The sequence below is a fragment of the Manis javanica genome, chromosome 10 (genome assembly GCF_040802235.1).
Source record: "Manis javanica isolate MJ-LG chromosome 10, MJ_LKY, whole genome shotgun sequence".
Lineage (NCBI taxonomy): Eukaryota > Metazoa > Chordata > Mammalia > Pholidota > Manidae > Manis > Manis javanica.
This window is the reverse complement of record NC_133165.1, coordinates 62,368,433-62,384,693: the sequence shown is the minus strand read 5'-3', so window position 1 is coordinate 62,384,693 and position 16,261 is coordinate 62,368,433. Positions and strand designations below refer to the sequence as shown.

Genomic DNA, 16,261 nt, shown 5'->3' with positions numbered 1-16,261 from the left:
AGATTTAACTCTACCCTGTTCTCCAAGAAGAGCCGTCCTCTTTCTAAGAGGTCCTCTTCCACCGATAGCCCAAATTCCATTCCTTCTGCTGGGAAAGCAGCCATCTATCTCCATCAACAAATCCCTCTCCCTCACCTGTATCCCCAAATCCCCATACTCCTTTCTATTCAAGCCTCTCATCTAAAAATGACTACAGAACCACCCCAAACACCTTCCTCGACCTTAAGGCCTCCCTGTTTTATGACCAGCCTTTCCTCCCTAGTCTAGCTTCATGGAAGAGCAGTCTACCCTCACTTCCCCACTTCCTCCCCAACGATTCACACCTGTCCCACTGTAGTCCGACTTACCAGCTCCTGACCTACCTTGGCTCCCAGGACACTCATCTTTCCTGGTTGTCTTCCTACCTCTTTAGCCACTCATCTTGGTAATCTCTGGGGACACCCCTTCTTCTCTGCCTCACCTTTAAATGCTGGTGTATTCCACGCTTCCATCTGAAATCCCATGGCTTCAACAAATCCCAAAGCTCTCTCCCAAAATTAGGTGTACCTTCTCTATCTTCTGGACAAGTTCAGGACACCTTGATATCCTAGATAGCTCAGAAAATATAGACACCCAAGTTTTCATTCATTCCCTATTTAGTGACTGCCTGGAGTCAATGCATGTCTGGGTTTATCCTCCCTGCCAAATCCATTCCTTCTCCTACATTTCCTTTCTTGGTGGTTAAAGCATCATCTCCCAAGTCACCCAAGCCAAGCAACCCACCGTTCATCCCTGACTCCTCTTACCACCCCCAAGGCCAACACTCAGGGCCGGCAAATGGTCCCAACATCTCCCACCTGACCCCTCCACTTCATCCCCACTCTGCCTTCATTCCACCTCAGTAACTGAAGCCACGGAGGATTGGTAATGATTCCTCCTGAGGTGGATGTGACCAGATACAACAACCCCTGACAGCTACAAAGAACAAGTCAGGGTTTTGAAGGAGCTTTTAGCATTATGTTTTTATCTTTTTTGGTGCCATAATTATACACATCTAGGGGAACCTTTTTATTTGTGGTTCAGCCCATCTTTTTCCCTTTTGACCACTAAAATTGCTAAAATCAGAAAGTGTCTATATAAATGCACTGCCAATGTGTAAATTCAGAGATACTTCAAAGACTATTTAAAAACTGTAACATTTAGGATCTTGAGTGTTGGTACTCTACTCCCTGCGAAGTGCTAACACAACATTTTAGTTCATATAAACCATTCTGACATAATGCTCATTTTCATATGGCCAACATTTCAAATTAAAGCAAACACAAAATGTGAGCAGCTAGTTAAATCACCCCTCTCTTCACATTATCACAGCATACATTTCCCAAATCTAAAATGCACCACAGAATTTTACAGATACTAGGGTGTGCTTAATGAAAAGACCAGGAGTCCCTGGAAAAATATGTTATTGCCATGGCTGAAAACAAAACTTTGTATACTTATGCATTTTAAGCATGTCCCTTCTAGCGAAGAGAGTAACAGAAAACCTCAGACTCTCAGGCTAAAAGGAACCATTCCACCTAGTCCATTCCTTTAGAGTTACAGTTATGTCATTCTAAATTATCCATAATCCTGCAAATGTTTAAAAGTCCAATTTTAAAGAAATATCTTTCCCCCCAGAGTCTTCCTGAAATATCCCCTGGAGTATATATGAAATTAGAAACAGATGAGAAGAAAGTTCTAAATGAACTGTTCAGATTAAAATAATTCTCGGGGAAGACAATGCCTCAATAATGAATCGAGTTAATCATCACACTCATGAATCATCTGACATGGCCTCCACAAAGCAAAGCTCCCTAGCCCTCAACAGCTCTGTCATGCTCATCAGGAAGACAATACTTACATAAATATAGCTATAGCAATCAAAGGACAAGACATAAGAAATGAGCCTCGGACTGGGTAATTCTAAGATCAGTGAACCTCAGGCTGAGTACGGCACTTTCTACAGAGTGTGGGCAAGGGGGGCAGAAACCTCAGGAGCCTCACATTTGGCTATGTGGAGTAAACAACAGGTTGATGTCTTATAATGGGTTTCCACTTACTAAAAGACATTTTCCAAGAATATTTACCCGGTAAATTTATGTGCAGACCAGCTGGAGTAAAGGAAACACTAGAAACAAAGGACAGAATTATATCTCCCAAAGGAAATGAATATGCTTCCTCGCTCCCAAATGTCGCACCCACCCACCGACAGTCACCCTTCCGCGGTAAACTACCCAGTCCTAGCCCTCCCAGGCAGTCATCCTGGCCTGTCTTTAAGGACCGCAGCACAGCTGACAGGCTCTCTTTCTTCAACAGTTTTTGACACCAAATTTGTAACTACTGCAATACATAAGTTCAGAACAATGAAATGTTCTCCTTGGCTTGCATGAAACTCACTCTTGTTGGCACTACATATGAATGACTTAAACCATCCCTGACCACACCCCCCCCACCTCCTTGACAGTTCTCTCCCAAGACATTCCCTCTTCAGTAAAAGAAGTAATTCTACATATTCTACTCATTTCTCAAACACGATGACTAACCGAATCACTTCAGTTCAGCCCCACCCAACCAGATATGACCTAATACAGCTAATATAGCCAAACTAATCTGGCATTTCTAATACATTTCATGGAATCCCTTTCATGCCTTATCGCTGTTACTTGCCCTCTAATCAGGAGTTCACCTCTAGAATAATTAACCATTAACTCCCAAAGTTACCTCTGCTAGTTAATAAAATGACTGGGCCTAGGATGTAGGTCTCCACATCGTCAACCCAATATACTTTCCATTTCACCTGTATGTCTCACTTTCACATGATACAGAATCTATTATAACTATGTGTTGTATTATTACTCCCCGAAAGAAAAGAACTCTGTTTCACTGCCTCCACCCAATTTTTTTCTTATGACTCTGATACCAATCTGATCAAATGAAAACCAGGTAGTCACTCAGCAAATATTGACAGGCTGCCCTCTGTGCTGGGTGCAAGGCACCATGCCAGCAATGAAGATACAGTGGTGAACAAGACAGACACCGTCTGCCCTTGCAAAGCTCAGACAGGATACTCTGCAAGGCTTAAAACTAAATTAACAAGAATCCTGATGCACACATCAATGAGCTAGAATATCATCTTTTCCCAGAGTATCAGAGTACTTCATCAACAGCCTAATCGATTCATAAAGTAATTTAGATTCTCTGCTTAGATATAAATTGTTCAGGCCCCCAAATGTAAATCACTACTTTGCAGATAAAAATAGACATACATGAATGAGATGGAGAAATATTCATTTTTGAACAACTATTTATCAAGTCTCACCTCCAATATTATGGTAAGCTGAGAATTTTAAATCAGTTTCTAAGACACAAGATACATATTAAAAGGAGCAAACAATTTGTAGTTATCTCTAAATGCACTGACAGTTTGGGGAAGGGTCCATACTTATAGTAATGAGCACTTAGTAATATACATAATTACTGAGTCACTATGTTGTATGTGAAACCAATATACTATTGCATATCAATTACATCTCAATTTTAAAAAGTAGAATTTTGAAAAGCTTTTTCAGCAAATGCAGCGGGCATAAATTTTCATTTTAATTAGAAATAAACTAATAATAAAACAAAATTAACATTGGTGATGCTGTCATTCTTGCAATTATGTAACAATTTATAATCTAGGGATGTTTTCTGCACACATTTTCTCATTTAACTTTTCTATATCTGTTTTAAAGATGAGTAAATTGATACTCAAGGAAATTAAGGAACCTGGCTCAAGCTACAAACCTGTAAATGAAAGATCCAGAACCCAGATAATCTCCCAATTTTAGATTCATAGATTTTTCTGCTGAGCCACACTATCTTGGTAAAAGTTCCCACCATATTGTTTTTAGTCATTTTAACGTCCAATTATAAAATAAGTCACGGGAATGAAATGTACAGCATGGGGAATATTGTCAATAGTACTGTAATTACTTTGTATGGTGACAGACAGTAACTATACTTATCATGGTAAGAATTTTGTAATGTACATAAATGTCAAATCACTAGATTGTACACCTGAAACTAATAACTATTAATATTTATAATAAAAATGATACATAAATGCCCCCAAAAAATCAATGCTGACAGCAGTAGAAATAGTTAACCTTTAATGTTACATATTACACATATGCTAATGTTCGAAGTCTTTTATATTAATTATTGATAATATCACTTACCTAAGAACGTAAATTTTTAACAATTTTAAGTGATTAAACACATTCACAATGGCGTTCAGAATAAACAACCAATTTATTGCACAACACATAACCAAAGAGGAGGGGAAGTTGAGGACAGAGAGGGAATAGCAAACTCCAAGAGGCTCACGTGACCCAAAGAGTTTCCCAGTAGATTCCGAAACTCACGCAAGTATTACAGAGCATAAATGAACTCGTTAGCCGACAAACAGATCATGTGACTCGCCGGGCTGCTCTAACGCCCTGCATTCAAATGTTGCATAAGCAAGCTGTCTGTGAACTGTTGGCTGTGTCCAGCAATGCTGAAATCCCTGAGAGAGGAGAGAGCACTCTGTGGGTGGGAGGCCAGAGGGCTGGAACGGAGCCACCGCGGGGCTGGACGCTAATGACAGCTGCAGCATCTCCCTTTGCAGCGCGCTAGAGTTCACATAAATTACCCCCTTTGATTTGATCTCCTGAAAACGAGAAACAGGACACTGACTAAGTACCTAAACAATGAGCCGAAGGCGATTCAGACCTTGTGGCGAAAAAAGGAAAGCCCCCGGAAGCGGTATTTGTCACCAGGTCAAGCCAGCAGCCTTGAGCAAAACTGCAGCCAGAATCCTACAGCCACAGGCAGATAAGAGGGAGAACAGAGGAAGTTGAAAATGGGGTGGTGGGGGGCGGGGGTGGAATTCATACAATGTGTTAACTTATACATAAACTCTTGAACCAAAGAACCACTTTCATATCTTTCCACTGGGGTGGCTTGCGCTAAAGGAAAAAGAAAATGGTGAAGCCTTTGATAGGTGGCCTCAGGCTAGGTCAGGAGGAAAACTATCCCTTTACCAGGAAACAAAGCGCCACAGTGATGCTGAACGCGGTTAAAAAAAATAAAAATAATAAGCCTCCAGGAATGACTAAAGCTCCTTCCTGATCAATTACAGAGATTCCCAATTCATTTCGGTCAATAAAACCAGAGAGGCACACCTAATGTCCTGCCATCTTCCCCTCCTTTCTGGGTTGTTAGCTGCTTCTAATCTCCCTGCATGGTCAGTTTTCCACTCAGCCAGCACTCTCAAATGAGAAAAGTACACGACCATATACAGTAGAAGAACCTTTTGAAGTTAACCATTATTATGTGCTACTCTACAAAGGAGGAAATTCAGGCTTAAGGAACTTCCGTGACTTCCCCATGATAACACTGCCAAGCACTGATTTAAACTAAGGCTGCCTCAACAGCTGATTGCTTGCAACCAACAATTCAATTAAGAACACGCACTCATTTAGCCAGTAGCAGAATCTAGTCTCTCCTCTCCACCCACCACCCGGCTTTTTGAATAGTAACCGCCCACACCTTAGACATTCCAGACCCATTGTCAGTAAAGCTGCACAGAACCACCTCCAAGGGAGGATGGATTTCAAGTTGATTTGCTGATATCGGGTGCTTTATTTGCCTTTCTGAAAGCAGAGCCTTCCCCTACAGGACTTGACTCTGCCCTCTCCCCCAAAGGCAGGAGTAACTCTGCAAGGGGGTCCAGTTCCTAGAACTAACTTCCTCTGGCAGACACCAACAGGACAAGGACAGCCTGGGGTCAAACCCCACCTCAGCACAGCGGCACCACACTCTTCCCAACCATCTGCACCACGTCAGGAAAGCAAGAAAGCAGCTTTTCAACTTCAGAAGATCTGGAAGGGCAGCACACCTTCCTCCCTAAGGAAAACTGGCAAGAAAAAGCAATCCACAAGCCTGTTCAAACAGAAACAAACCTTAATTGGACAAAAGTATCATTGTTTCTTTAAAGCGCTACATATTATTTACCTTTTACCATAGCTGGAAAATCACTGACCAAACACTAGTACCCCTGAATTCACCTCTCCCTGCTATTAAACCTGCTTAAGGCCCAAACCAGTACAACTTCGGCTGGTTTAATTTCTCATCTCAAAGTTCCACTGAATTTAGAGTCCAAACAAGTCAACTGAATTTTAATTCCCTTGGAAAGCTCCATTAACTGTAAAACACTGTGGAATGTTAAACTTCATTTCGGAATTGGTATTTTTCCTCCTGTGTAATGCATGCAGCTATGTTTTTCTACTTTCATAAAAACTTCTCATTTCTGTCTGCTTTGCTGTTTAAGAACTATATTGGATACTTACAAATTTCTATGACTTAACTGGCAAAATGTCAAAAAAAATTCCTCAAAACAATTATTTGTGGGAAATTTTCATAGTAAGCTTGTCTGAGCTGCCTAGGAAAATGTGAATTAAGGAGGGTTCATGATCTAAAGACAGAAAAAATTCTCCAGATCTTATTAAAAGATTCACTTAATTAAAATAGTCTGTACAAAGAAAAATTTAAGTGAGGGCAAACTAGGAATTAATCAGATTATAAGAGATTAAGCAGAAATTACTGACAGAGGCAAGCCTTAAGTAGACAGTGATGCCAGATTCCATGTAATTGCAATTTTTCAACAAAAGACAGTAAGCTTGAAAGTACACAGTATAAAAATCTTCCTTGGTAGTTGAGGTTTTTAGTGGTTTGCCCTACCATCCTTTTTTTAATACCTATTTATAACCTAGGTTCCTCCAAATTCTACCTGGGTGGCTGGAAAACTGATGCTGAATTTCTTGAAATTACAAGCTAAACAGGCATTTCCAGTCATCCTTTTTCATGCGGTTAGTATAAACAACACATAATCCAGCCCCACCCTCTGTATTCCATGACATATTCACAAAACACTGCTGCTTTCTTAGCAATGCCTTTCCTGCGTCCTGCGTCATTATTACAGCAGTAAAAGTATTTTGTTCTGAGTTTCAGTGATGTCAGCCTGAAAAACACTCTTAAGTATTTCAAAATGCCAGTGTATGCAATGTCCCATTGGTACAGAGTAAGTAAAAAAATAACCTGAAGTTCAGCTCACCACAAAAAATGGGAACCACCTACCCAAGCGAACTATGCATAGGGCTGAAGAGCAATGCTCTCAGGATTTCCGTAGACCTAACAGATGGTCAAAGGCCATGAACCATGCTTATAGCAAGAGGAAGATCGACTTGTAAGTACAGAAAAATATTAACTGTTAATTAAAGAATGCAAATTAAATCACAATGAAGTGCCTTTATGAAGTTTTCCCTCTATTTTAATGACTATATCCAGTGGGGCTAAGGATGCAGTGAAACTAGTTAAAAGTATATAGCTTTAAATTGGCAGTACAGAACTAGAACCATACAAATGATCATACCCTCATGTTCGGTTCGGTAAAACCCATTGTGTGTATCTATCCTAATAAATCAATCCATAGTGGACAAGGTTTCTTGCTTAAGATGTTCACTACACTGTTAAATATAGCAGCAAAAATTAGAAACATTCAGGTTTTCCCATATTAGGGGAATAGTGCCTATTAAATAAAATACCACAAAGACATCAAAATGATAGCTGAAATCATGCAGCAGTATCTCCTAATTCTAAGATTAAATAGCAGGATTCAAATTTGTCAGTACAGTAGTCCTCAAAAAATTAAAAACAGAACTACCAAATGATCCGGCAATGCCACTTCTGGGTATAGATCTGAAAGGGCTGAAAGCAGGGTCTCTTAGATATTTGCACCCTTGTTTAGAACAGCATTATTCCCCACAGCCAAAAGGTGGAAGCACCCAAATGTCCATCGACTGAATGAATGGATAAACAAAATGTGGTCTATACATACAATGGAATATTATTCGGACTTAAAGGAAATTCTGACACGTGGATGGGCTCTGAGAACAAAATGACAAACACCGCAGAGTTTCACTTATGTGAGCTACCTAGGCTAGTCAACTCATCCGGGGAAAGGTAGAATGCTGGTTGGAGGGAGGAGAAAACAGGGAAATTGTACTTTAATGGGGACAGAGTTTCAGTTTCCAAGACAAAAAAGTTCTGGCAATTGAATATACAACAGGGTAAATATCCTTAACACTGCTACACTGCTTAAAAAATGGTTTAGATGGCAAACTTTATATCATGTGTATTTTCCCACAATTTAAAAAAAATGTCAGTACAGTATGATTACATGTACATAAAAGAGACAAGTAAACACTAGGAAACAATTCCACAAAATAATATTTGGATTAGGACAGTGAGATATTGGGCCATTTCACCCAAACTCTGTGATGTGATTTTTAGAGGACTCGTTATTAAAAATATAAACTCAAGAACATTGATCTAGCTACCCACTAAACCTTAAAATATTTCCACTAGAAATAACATGCTTATGAGAAATTACTCATTTTTCAGCATATACAACACAAAGATGGAGCCAATTTTTGAACTAAGATCTTGTTCCTCACCATGGATGAGAGATGATCTATATAGACTACTAACCAGCCTCCATGAGAACAGATTCCCATCTGTTTTGTTCACTGCATCCCTAGCACCAGTTTAGAACATTGTGAAGAGTCAAACACGTCAGAAATGAATTTAGGAAACTACTTTCACAATCTTCACACACACACACACACACACACACACACACACACACACACACACACTCTTTGCCCAACCTGCATTAATTTTGTGAACATACTTTGCTGATTATATTCTAAATCTCTTAAATCCGAGATCTAAATCTATTCTGGCCTCCAATTCCCAAATTCATCCTTCTTCCACCTCTAATTATCTCACTTCGTTTAGCATCTGGAAAGAGAACTGATTGCTGCAATATTTAAGTAGTCAATTATTCTTCGCTGACTTAATCACGTAGCAGCAGTTAGCAATTACTGTCCCATTAACTGCATGTCACTCTTGTTGCTTTCATACTCTGAAATAATGAGCCCTATTCTCTGTAAGCTGAAGGCAGAACTGTAAGTTAGTATACCATCAGGACAAGTTTCATCCTATCAACTCATGTGGACAAAAAGGGGAAGTTACCCACACACGAGTTTCACAACCCCAAAATGCGGGTATGCACGTGACCCAAGATACAGTGAGGGAAACTATTCCCAACAGTAAAGGGTAAGTTCCCCTTCATAGAGAAAAGCCCTCCAGGAATGCCTCGGGTCTTCTGCACCATCTACAGGATGGAGATCCTGGCAAGAGCTAGTAGCTCTGCTTTAGCAAACACCACTGTCCAACAGAGATACAATGCAAACCACATATATAATTTAAAATTTTCCAACTACCATACTAAAAAGTAAAACAGGTAAAAATAAATGTTAACTCAATATATCCAAAATATTATCATTTCAACATGTACTCAATTATTTTTAAATTACTGTGATATATGTTATATTCTCTTATTCTCTTTCCTTGTCTTGGAAAGCTAATGTGTACTTCATACTTCTCAGTGCCTCTCATTTCAGGCTCGCTACATCTGGCTAGTAACTACCACATTGGATGGTACAGTTTTACAGTGACTGTCACTTCCATTTCATAATACTTTGACATGTAGTCCACATTTTAATCACTTTTTTTCGGGTTTCCTAATGCATATCTGACCCTCTCCGTTAAAAAAAAAAAATTAACAAGTAAACAACAACCATTTGACTAGTCCACTTACAGCCAAACCAAAACTAACTACTGAGAGAAACCTGTAAGAGTAACCTCATTCAAGAGTTTGGTAAACCCTAGTTGGTGTTATTAACTCTGCTTTATGCATTTTATATCCCTCAGCATGATTATGTTTCTGTTGCAACACAGACATCCACAAAGTTAGGACAAGAGGAGATGACTTTTTTCCAGGGACACACTCAGTCAGTATTTCCATATAAATACATGTATGTATGGCTTTACCACCCTTTACCCAATAGATGTGTTCCTGAAAAACTGAATAGTTAAAAGTTTCCTTTGCACTGAAGAAATACACTTCTTTAAAGGAAAAGAGATGTTTCATCTATTTAACAAACTTTTAAAAAATATCACTAAATGACACTAGGTTCTTCATTTTGTTCACTGTTTTGTTTACTGCCAAACCTGTGTGTGTGTGTGGCGGGGGCGAGCAATACACAATTCTTCCATGTCACCCTCTCAAAGAAGTCCTCCTAAGCCACCAAACCAAAGCAGATCTCCCTTCTCCTCTAAAGCCTTTTGCTCTTTCCCTTCATAGCAAAAATAAACTGTTTGCAAAAACAATCTCAAATTGTTAAACAGAGTGAATGAATGAATGATGGACTTTCTTAAAATAAGGAGGAAATATATATAGTGAGTTATAACCTAAACTAGTAATAACAGATATCACCAACATAGTCCATTTTTAAATGGCAACACGTGAAGATACTCAGGAGGCTCACAGTCTAGTTGTGGAGGGGGGAAAACTATGCACATTAGTGAATAAAGGAAAACTCACAGTACCGAGTACTGGACTCCCACACGAAATGAAAGGCTTTCATCCGTTCAAGTGTCTACAAAGTGCAGAGCATTTATTTTATACTGGGTAGATATGCTAATCTCTGTCCTTATTAAACAAAAATGTAAGAACGAACTATAATTTTTGCTAGGAAGGGAAAGAGTAGAGGGGGTTAAGAGGGAAGGGACAGCCTTCAAATTGGCGGATCAGGAAGACTTCTCTGAGAAGGAGTCATGGGAGCTGACATAGGAAGGAGAACTGAGAGAAGCTAATACAACTAGAGTCCTACTTGTATCTGCTGTTATTTAAAAGTCACTGCATAAGCGAGTGAACAGTAAATATGGGCCTGTACCATAGGTAATGCTTGGTCAGAATAAAAAAAAAAATCCCACTAGGCAATACGTTTTAGCCCTTCAATGAGACAAGGATACAAACAGGATAAATTAGCCAAAAAATACCTTATTAAGAGCAGCTCCATGGCATACATCTATCTTACCCCCTATTCTGTCTCCACCATCCCTTTGGAAAAGAGGCCTGGGGGTAGCTAATGGCACTGGGCCAAATCAGAAGTGTAAAGCAAGCCTTGGGCAGGGGCCTTTATCCAAAGACAGCTGCTTACACAGAAAGTTGGGGGTAAGCAACAACCGATGCTCAAGGCTAAGAGTCAGTGATCAGGCCACCCTAGGAAGCATTTGGTCAGCCCCTTTTTTTTTCCTGCTAGAAAATGAATGTTTACAGTATGACATGCACTGACTGCCAAAGGAAGTCCAAAAAGAATAACCACATTATTGGATATTTTTAGCTTTTTTCTTCATCAATGTTTTGTGTCACTGCTTTCCAAATAATTCCTAACCTTGCAAGTTAGCCAGAAGAAGTGATGGGGTAGAGAATGTATTGTTCATACATGAGGGCACATAAAATTGGTGGATAATTTTCTTTTGAAATTCAGTTAAAGGAATGTGCCTTTGTGAGTCCTGCTCCCACTAACACAAAATTCCAGTGGACTAATACTACAAAAACAGAATTCATCAGACATGGAGACAAGATGTACAAATCACCATGCACGGGGCAAAAGGACTGGTAGGAATGTTTATATTCAATAACATAGGGATTTTTAAAAGTTAAGATAGCCAAAATACCTTTCACGTTATAAACCATTATTCTTTTGCCCCAGTGATCTAATGCAAACACTGAATAAAACAGTACAATTCATTACTGCTGATTTAAGCAGTAAGACACACACCAAAAGAACAGCCACAGAAATATTTAAATTATAATATAAAGAGAACCCTTGGGTAAGCTTGAGGACTGTTATGTGGAGGCTCACCGTCTTGCCTCATTAAACAATTCTTCACTAAAGCTTTTTTAAAAAGTATGTGTGGTTCAGAGATGACTTCAAGTTTTTCAGGTCTGCTTGGCTATTACATTTCAAAAGCAGAAGGTTTGGATTTTTGGGTTTTTTCCCCTCACTTCTTTATTCCTATTAACTGCCAAAGGCTCAGGCAGAAAAGTGATTAACTTAGCTATGGGGTCAGACATGCTCCATTAGATTATATTAATAATTTCAGCCCATTTCTACTCCTGGAAGTCTAAATGGGTAGAAAAGAAAAATTTTAAATTACAGTACTTCCCATGTTCTTGGTTCTGTATAAAACAACCCAGGAAAGCCATAGGTATTAATTACAAACACCATAATGAAAATATATTCAGAACAGGGGGTCAACATTTTAAGAAACTCCTAAATTATAGATGTCCATATGTACAAAGGGAAAAATCAAACTTGAAAATTATTCTTGTAACTGAGAAGTACGGAAAAGGAAAGCGGGATCTGAGTCAGAAAACCTGAGCTCCAGCCTCTCCCCTATCCTAAGTGTGCAGCTGCCAACAGATCATCTATCATGGTCTTACCTTTCTTTAGGGCAATCTTCCAGAGGGTTTTTGGAAGAATCCTAAAATACCGTACATCTGAAAACCCATCTGAAAACCCGTAAAAAGCCAATTATTATCACACCAGGAGAGCATTCATTCATTCAACAAATAGTCACTGATTGACTGGGTGGCAGGTACTGATGGAGACGCTGGGACTAAAGCAATAACCGGCATCCAAACCGCCCCATGCAGGCCATGTGTTCATTCCTCTTAATATCCTTCAGACAGGTTTTTAAGTCATTTTTATTTTTTTAAGAGTCTGCTAACATAAAAGAAAGGAATAGGTAACATTTTCTTTACATCTATAGAATTTTTGTTATCATTGGAGACAGAAAGAAGTTGGCCTAAGTTCCTTTGCCTGGCAAAAGACAAGACATTTCTCAGTACCCACCTCTCCGTCTCCCCATCCTACATTTACCACAGACTTCTTGCTTTCTCTGGGTATTTTCAAGAGCTCTAAAAACCATGTTTTCCTGTCTTTTCCATCAGGTGGTTCGTCACACACACTAACACACACACACACAATCACTGTAATCCTCATGGCAACACCTCTCTTTCCACTTCTGAAAAGAGAAATTTCACTTCCACACTTTGCTTTATTCTTACAATCACCAGCATCATAAAAAAAAAAAAAAAACACACCTAACCTTAGGTAAAAAGAATGTTCTACACTCACAGTGCCTTGCTTTGTAAGTTTTACTTCCTTAACTCCTGAATCTTATCAGGAATGAAATGGACACGGTCACTTTTTTTTTTCACTCAGTCACTTCTTAAGTAAACCGAAATGCTAAAGTCCAGTTTAAAACATGTTTTCCACCTGACAAATTAGGTTTTCACTCGGCACCTTGCTTGTGTTATGTTAGAAGGGGAAATACACAGGCAATAAAGCCTCCGAATATACATAACAAGGTCTTCAAGGAAAGAACTAAGTCTTACTATCCTGATTTTCAGCACATTATTTCAAAATATTTTGTTAGACTAATTCTAAAGGCTACATAAGTAACATTATATGGGTATAATATATTTGCCAGATGAATACTATATAAATTCATGAGTATAACAGACACACTGCGTGTGTATAAACTCACAAAACCTGATGGGTTTACTTTTGACAGCACTACAGCCTTCCCATACAAGTCCAACCAGGAGAGCTGGCCCTTGTGAAGGAGGAATATCACACCTGGAGAATCCAAGCAGCAGCAACTTTTCTGGAGATGAAAGGCCACCTTTGCACAGACTTGGAGCTAGCACAACCACCTCTGGCAGCAAGCTCTAAAAGGGTGACAGCAACATAAGTGGAAGGAGAAAATACAGAGCAGAGAAGGGAGAGGAGGGAGGCCAAGAAAGAAAAAGTGAAGAAAGCACAAGGAAATGTAGTTCTTCCATCAAGGGCAGGGGACGGAGGGCATGCTGACTTCCAAACTTCACAGCAAACTGCTCTCAGAATACACTACTGAAAATAAGAAACCACTCACTAGGGACTGAGTGTTTATGAACCACCCCCCATCCCGGTCCCCCAAGCTCACAGGATGAAGCCCTAACTTGAAAGGATTTGGAGGCGGGGTCTTTGCGAGCTCGTTAGGCCAGGAGGGTGGCCGCCACCATGGGAGCAGTGACCCTAAGAGGACAGGAGCTAGCGTTTCCTCCCTGTGAGGGATACTGCAAGGCACCTGTCTACAAACCAGGAAGCCCGGGGAGCGGTCCTCGCCAGAAGCCATCCATGCGGTCACCCAGATCTCCGACCTCCAGCCTCCAGAATTGTGAAACGTAGTATTTGTGTTTAGGTTACCTAGTCTTAGTAATCTGTTACAGCAGCCCGAGCTAAGACGTCACTCAAAATGACTAGTAACGAGTGCGGCCTGAAACCTCGGAAAACAATAAACTGAGGGCGTGGACTGACCCGGTATTTCACTCAGGATTACCTACTACTGAGCAAGGGCACTTGGCTTTCCTCTTGCCCTTTACCGTCCCCTCTCCCCTTTCTTCTGGTTGGGGAGTAAAGAAGTTGAAAAGACTAGAACTTCTGAGTCATAAAAAGAAATCTGACCTCAAAAAGTGGCCAAATGAACTTAAACGGTCTGGCAAGGAAACCCTGACACGTTACTCTGTGCTCATCACTCCCATAACTCATCAGGCGGCCCTGAACGATTTTCCTTGCTTTCAGCCTCCAGGACTGATACTCAAAGCACTGCTTGGTGCGCGCCTGTTGTTTTTTAAGAGTAACAACTTTGTTCCATTACAGCCTTCTCTAATCTGCTGTGCGCACGGCTGGCTTGGAAGGGCTTCCTGGTGCGGCTCCCCGAGCCAGGAGGCCGCGGGTTCCAACGCCAGGCTCAAAGGTCCACCCCGGGAGCCCCGTTTCGGAAGAGCCTCCCAGAAAACCACTGCCGCGGTCGGCGAAAGCGGCCCAAGCTCTCTTCCGTCCCTCCCCGAGTCAGGCTTCCCACGGCATGCTTCCTCCAAAAAAGGAAGAAACCCGTCTAAGGCTCGACTCTCGCCCGCTTGTATTTACCTAGCACCGGAACTGTTTGCAAAACATTCGAGACACCTATAGACTTGACTTTACCGGAAACGCACAACCTCGACTCCTACAACCCAGGTTTCGTGACCGCCTACTATCTCCGCGGCCCCCGACCAGAGGGGCCGGGACGCGGAAGGTGGGGGGGGGGGGTACAGTCAGAGCGGCCACGCCTGTCAGCTACCCGGCTCCACGCCACCCTGGGGCCACAGGCCGCTGGTAGGACTTGCAGGGCGCGCGAGGACCCGACCGCGGGCTCGCAGGGCGCGAAGGGCGTCCCCGGAGGGGGAAGCGCCGGGAGGGGCAGGGACGCCTTCACGGCCTCAGAACGGTCCCCGGCAGCCGGCTGCGCGAGGCGGGGTGGCGGGAGGCCATCTGGCGCGGAAGGCAGGAGCGGGCCCTCGGCGCCCCCGCCCTCCTCGGCTTCCCCTCGCGCAGGGCTCCCCCCGGCACGCCCACGTGCGCGGCAAGACTCCGAGATCTTTTCAAAAGAAGGCAGAATCCCCTTGGCGGGGGCCTTCTCCTCCTTCCCCGTGAGCATCCCGGGCGCGCCCCACCGAGACACGTGGAGTCGGGCGTCCCGGGACACCCGAGAGCGATGGGGTCGCGGCTGCAGCGCCGAGCCACTTACTTGCTGGCCGGCGCGGGGCTTGCCCTGGGGCGCCCTCCTGAAGAAGGAGGTCCTGGCGGTGAAGAAGAAGTCCTCGGCGTCCTCCTCCAGGCTGCTGTAGCCGCTGCTCATGCTGCTGGTCCCGTCGTGCGCGGCCGCGTCCCCGGGCGCAGGCGGCCAGGCTGGGGGTGCAGCGCCCGCCCGCCCCACGAGGTTCCCGGCGCGCGGCCAGAGCCGCCGGCGGGCCGTCTTGCTGCAGCTGCGGCCGCCGCTCACTCCAGCCGTCCCGGCCCCTCCCTGCGCTGCCCGGGCCCTAAAGCGCCGTGCGACCCCGCCCCCCGAGGCCCCGCCCCCGCCTCGCGCCCCTCCCCGTGAAGCTCGGGACACTCCCCGCGCAGGTGGGGCGGTGCCGTCAGCCCCCTCCCGGCTGGCTGCTCCTCCCCAGCTAGGCTGGCGGAACCCGGAAAGACCGGGTGGACGACTGCTTCTCCGGGGATTGTATGCGGGTAGCTTCCCCGACCTCCCGGAAACTGCGGATTCCTCGGTGATCCGGCCACCCGCCCCAGCTCCCCTAGCTCGGGTTTTGGGGAGGACAGGGTCAGAGCAGGGAACTTTCTCCGCTATCCCCGCGCCGTTCGCCCCCTCCCGGGGC

The 16,261-nt window shown here is 42.9% G+C and overlaps 1 protein-coding gene across 1 annotated transcript in view; it reads right to left on the bottom strand.

Annotated features, from left to right (window-relative positions):
* RASSF3 (Ras association domain family member 3) overlaps positions 1–15,913 on the bottom strand; it is a 71,211-nt gene extending 55,298 nt beyond the window's left edge. The window contains exon 1 of the mRNA XM_037007156.2: positions 15,631–15,913. Within this exon, the coding sequence (XP_036863051.2) occupies positions 15,631–15,741 (111 nt within the window). The 5' untranslated portion in view covers positions 15,742–15,913. The remainder of the gene's footprint in view (positions 1–15,630) is intronic.
* Between the last annotated feature and the right edge of the window lie 348 nt (positions 15,914–16,261).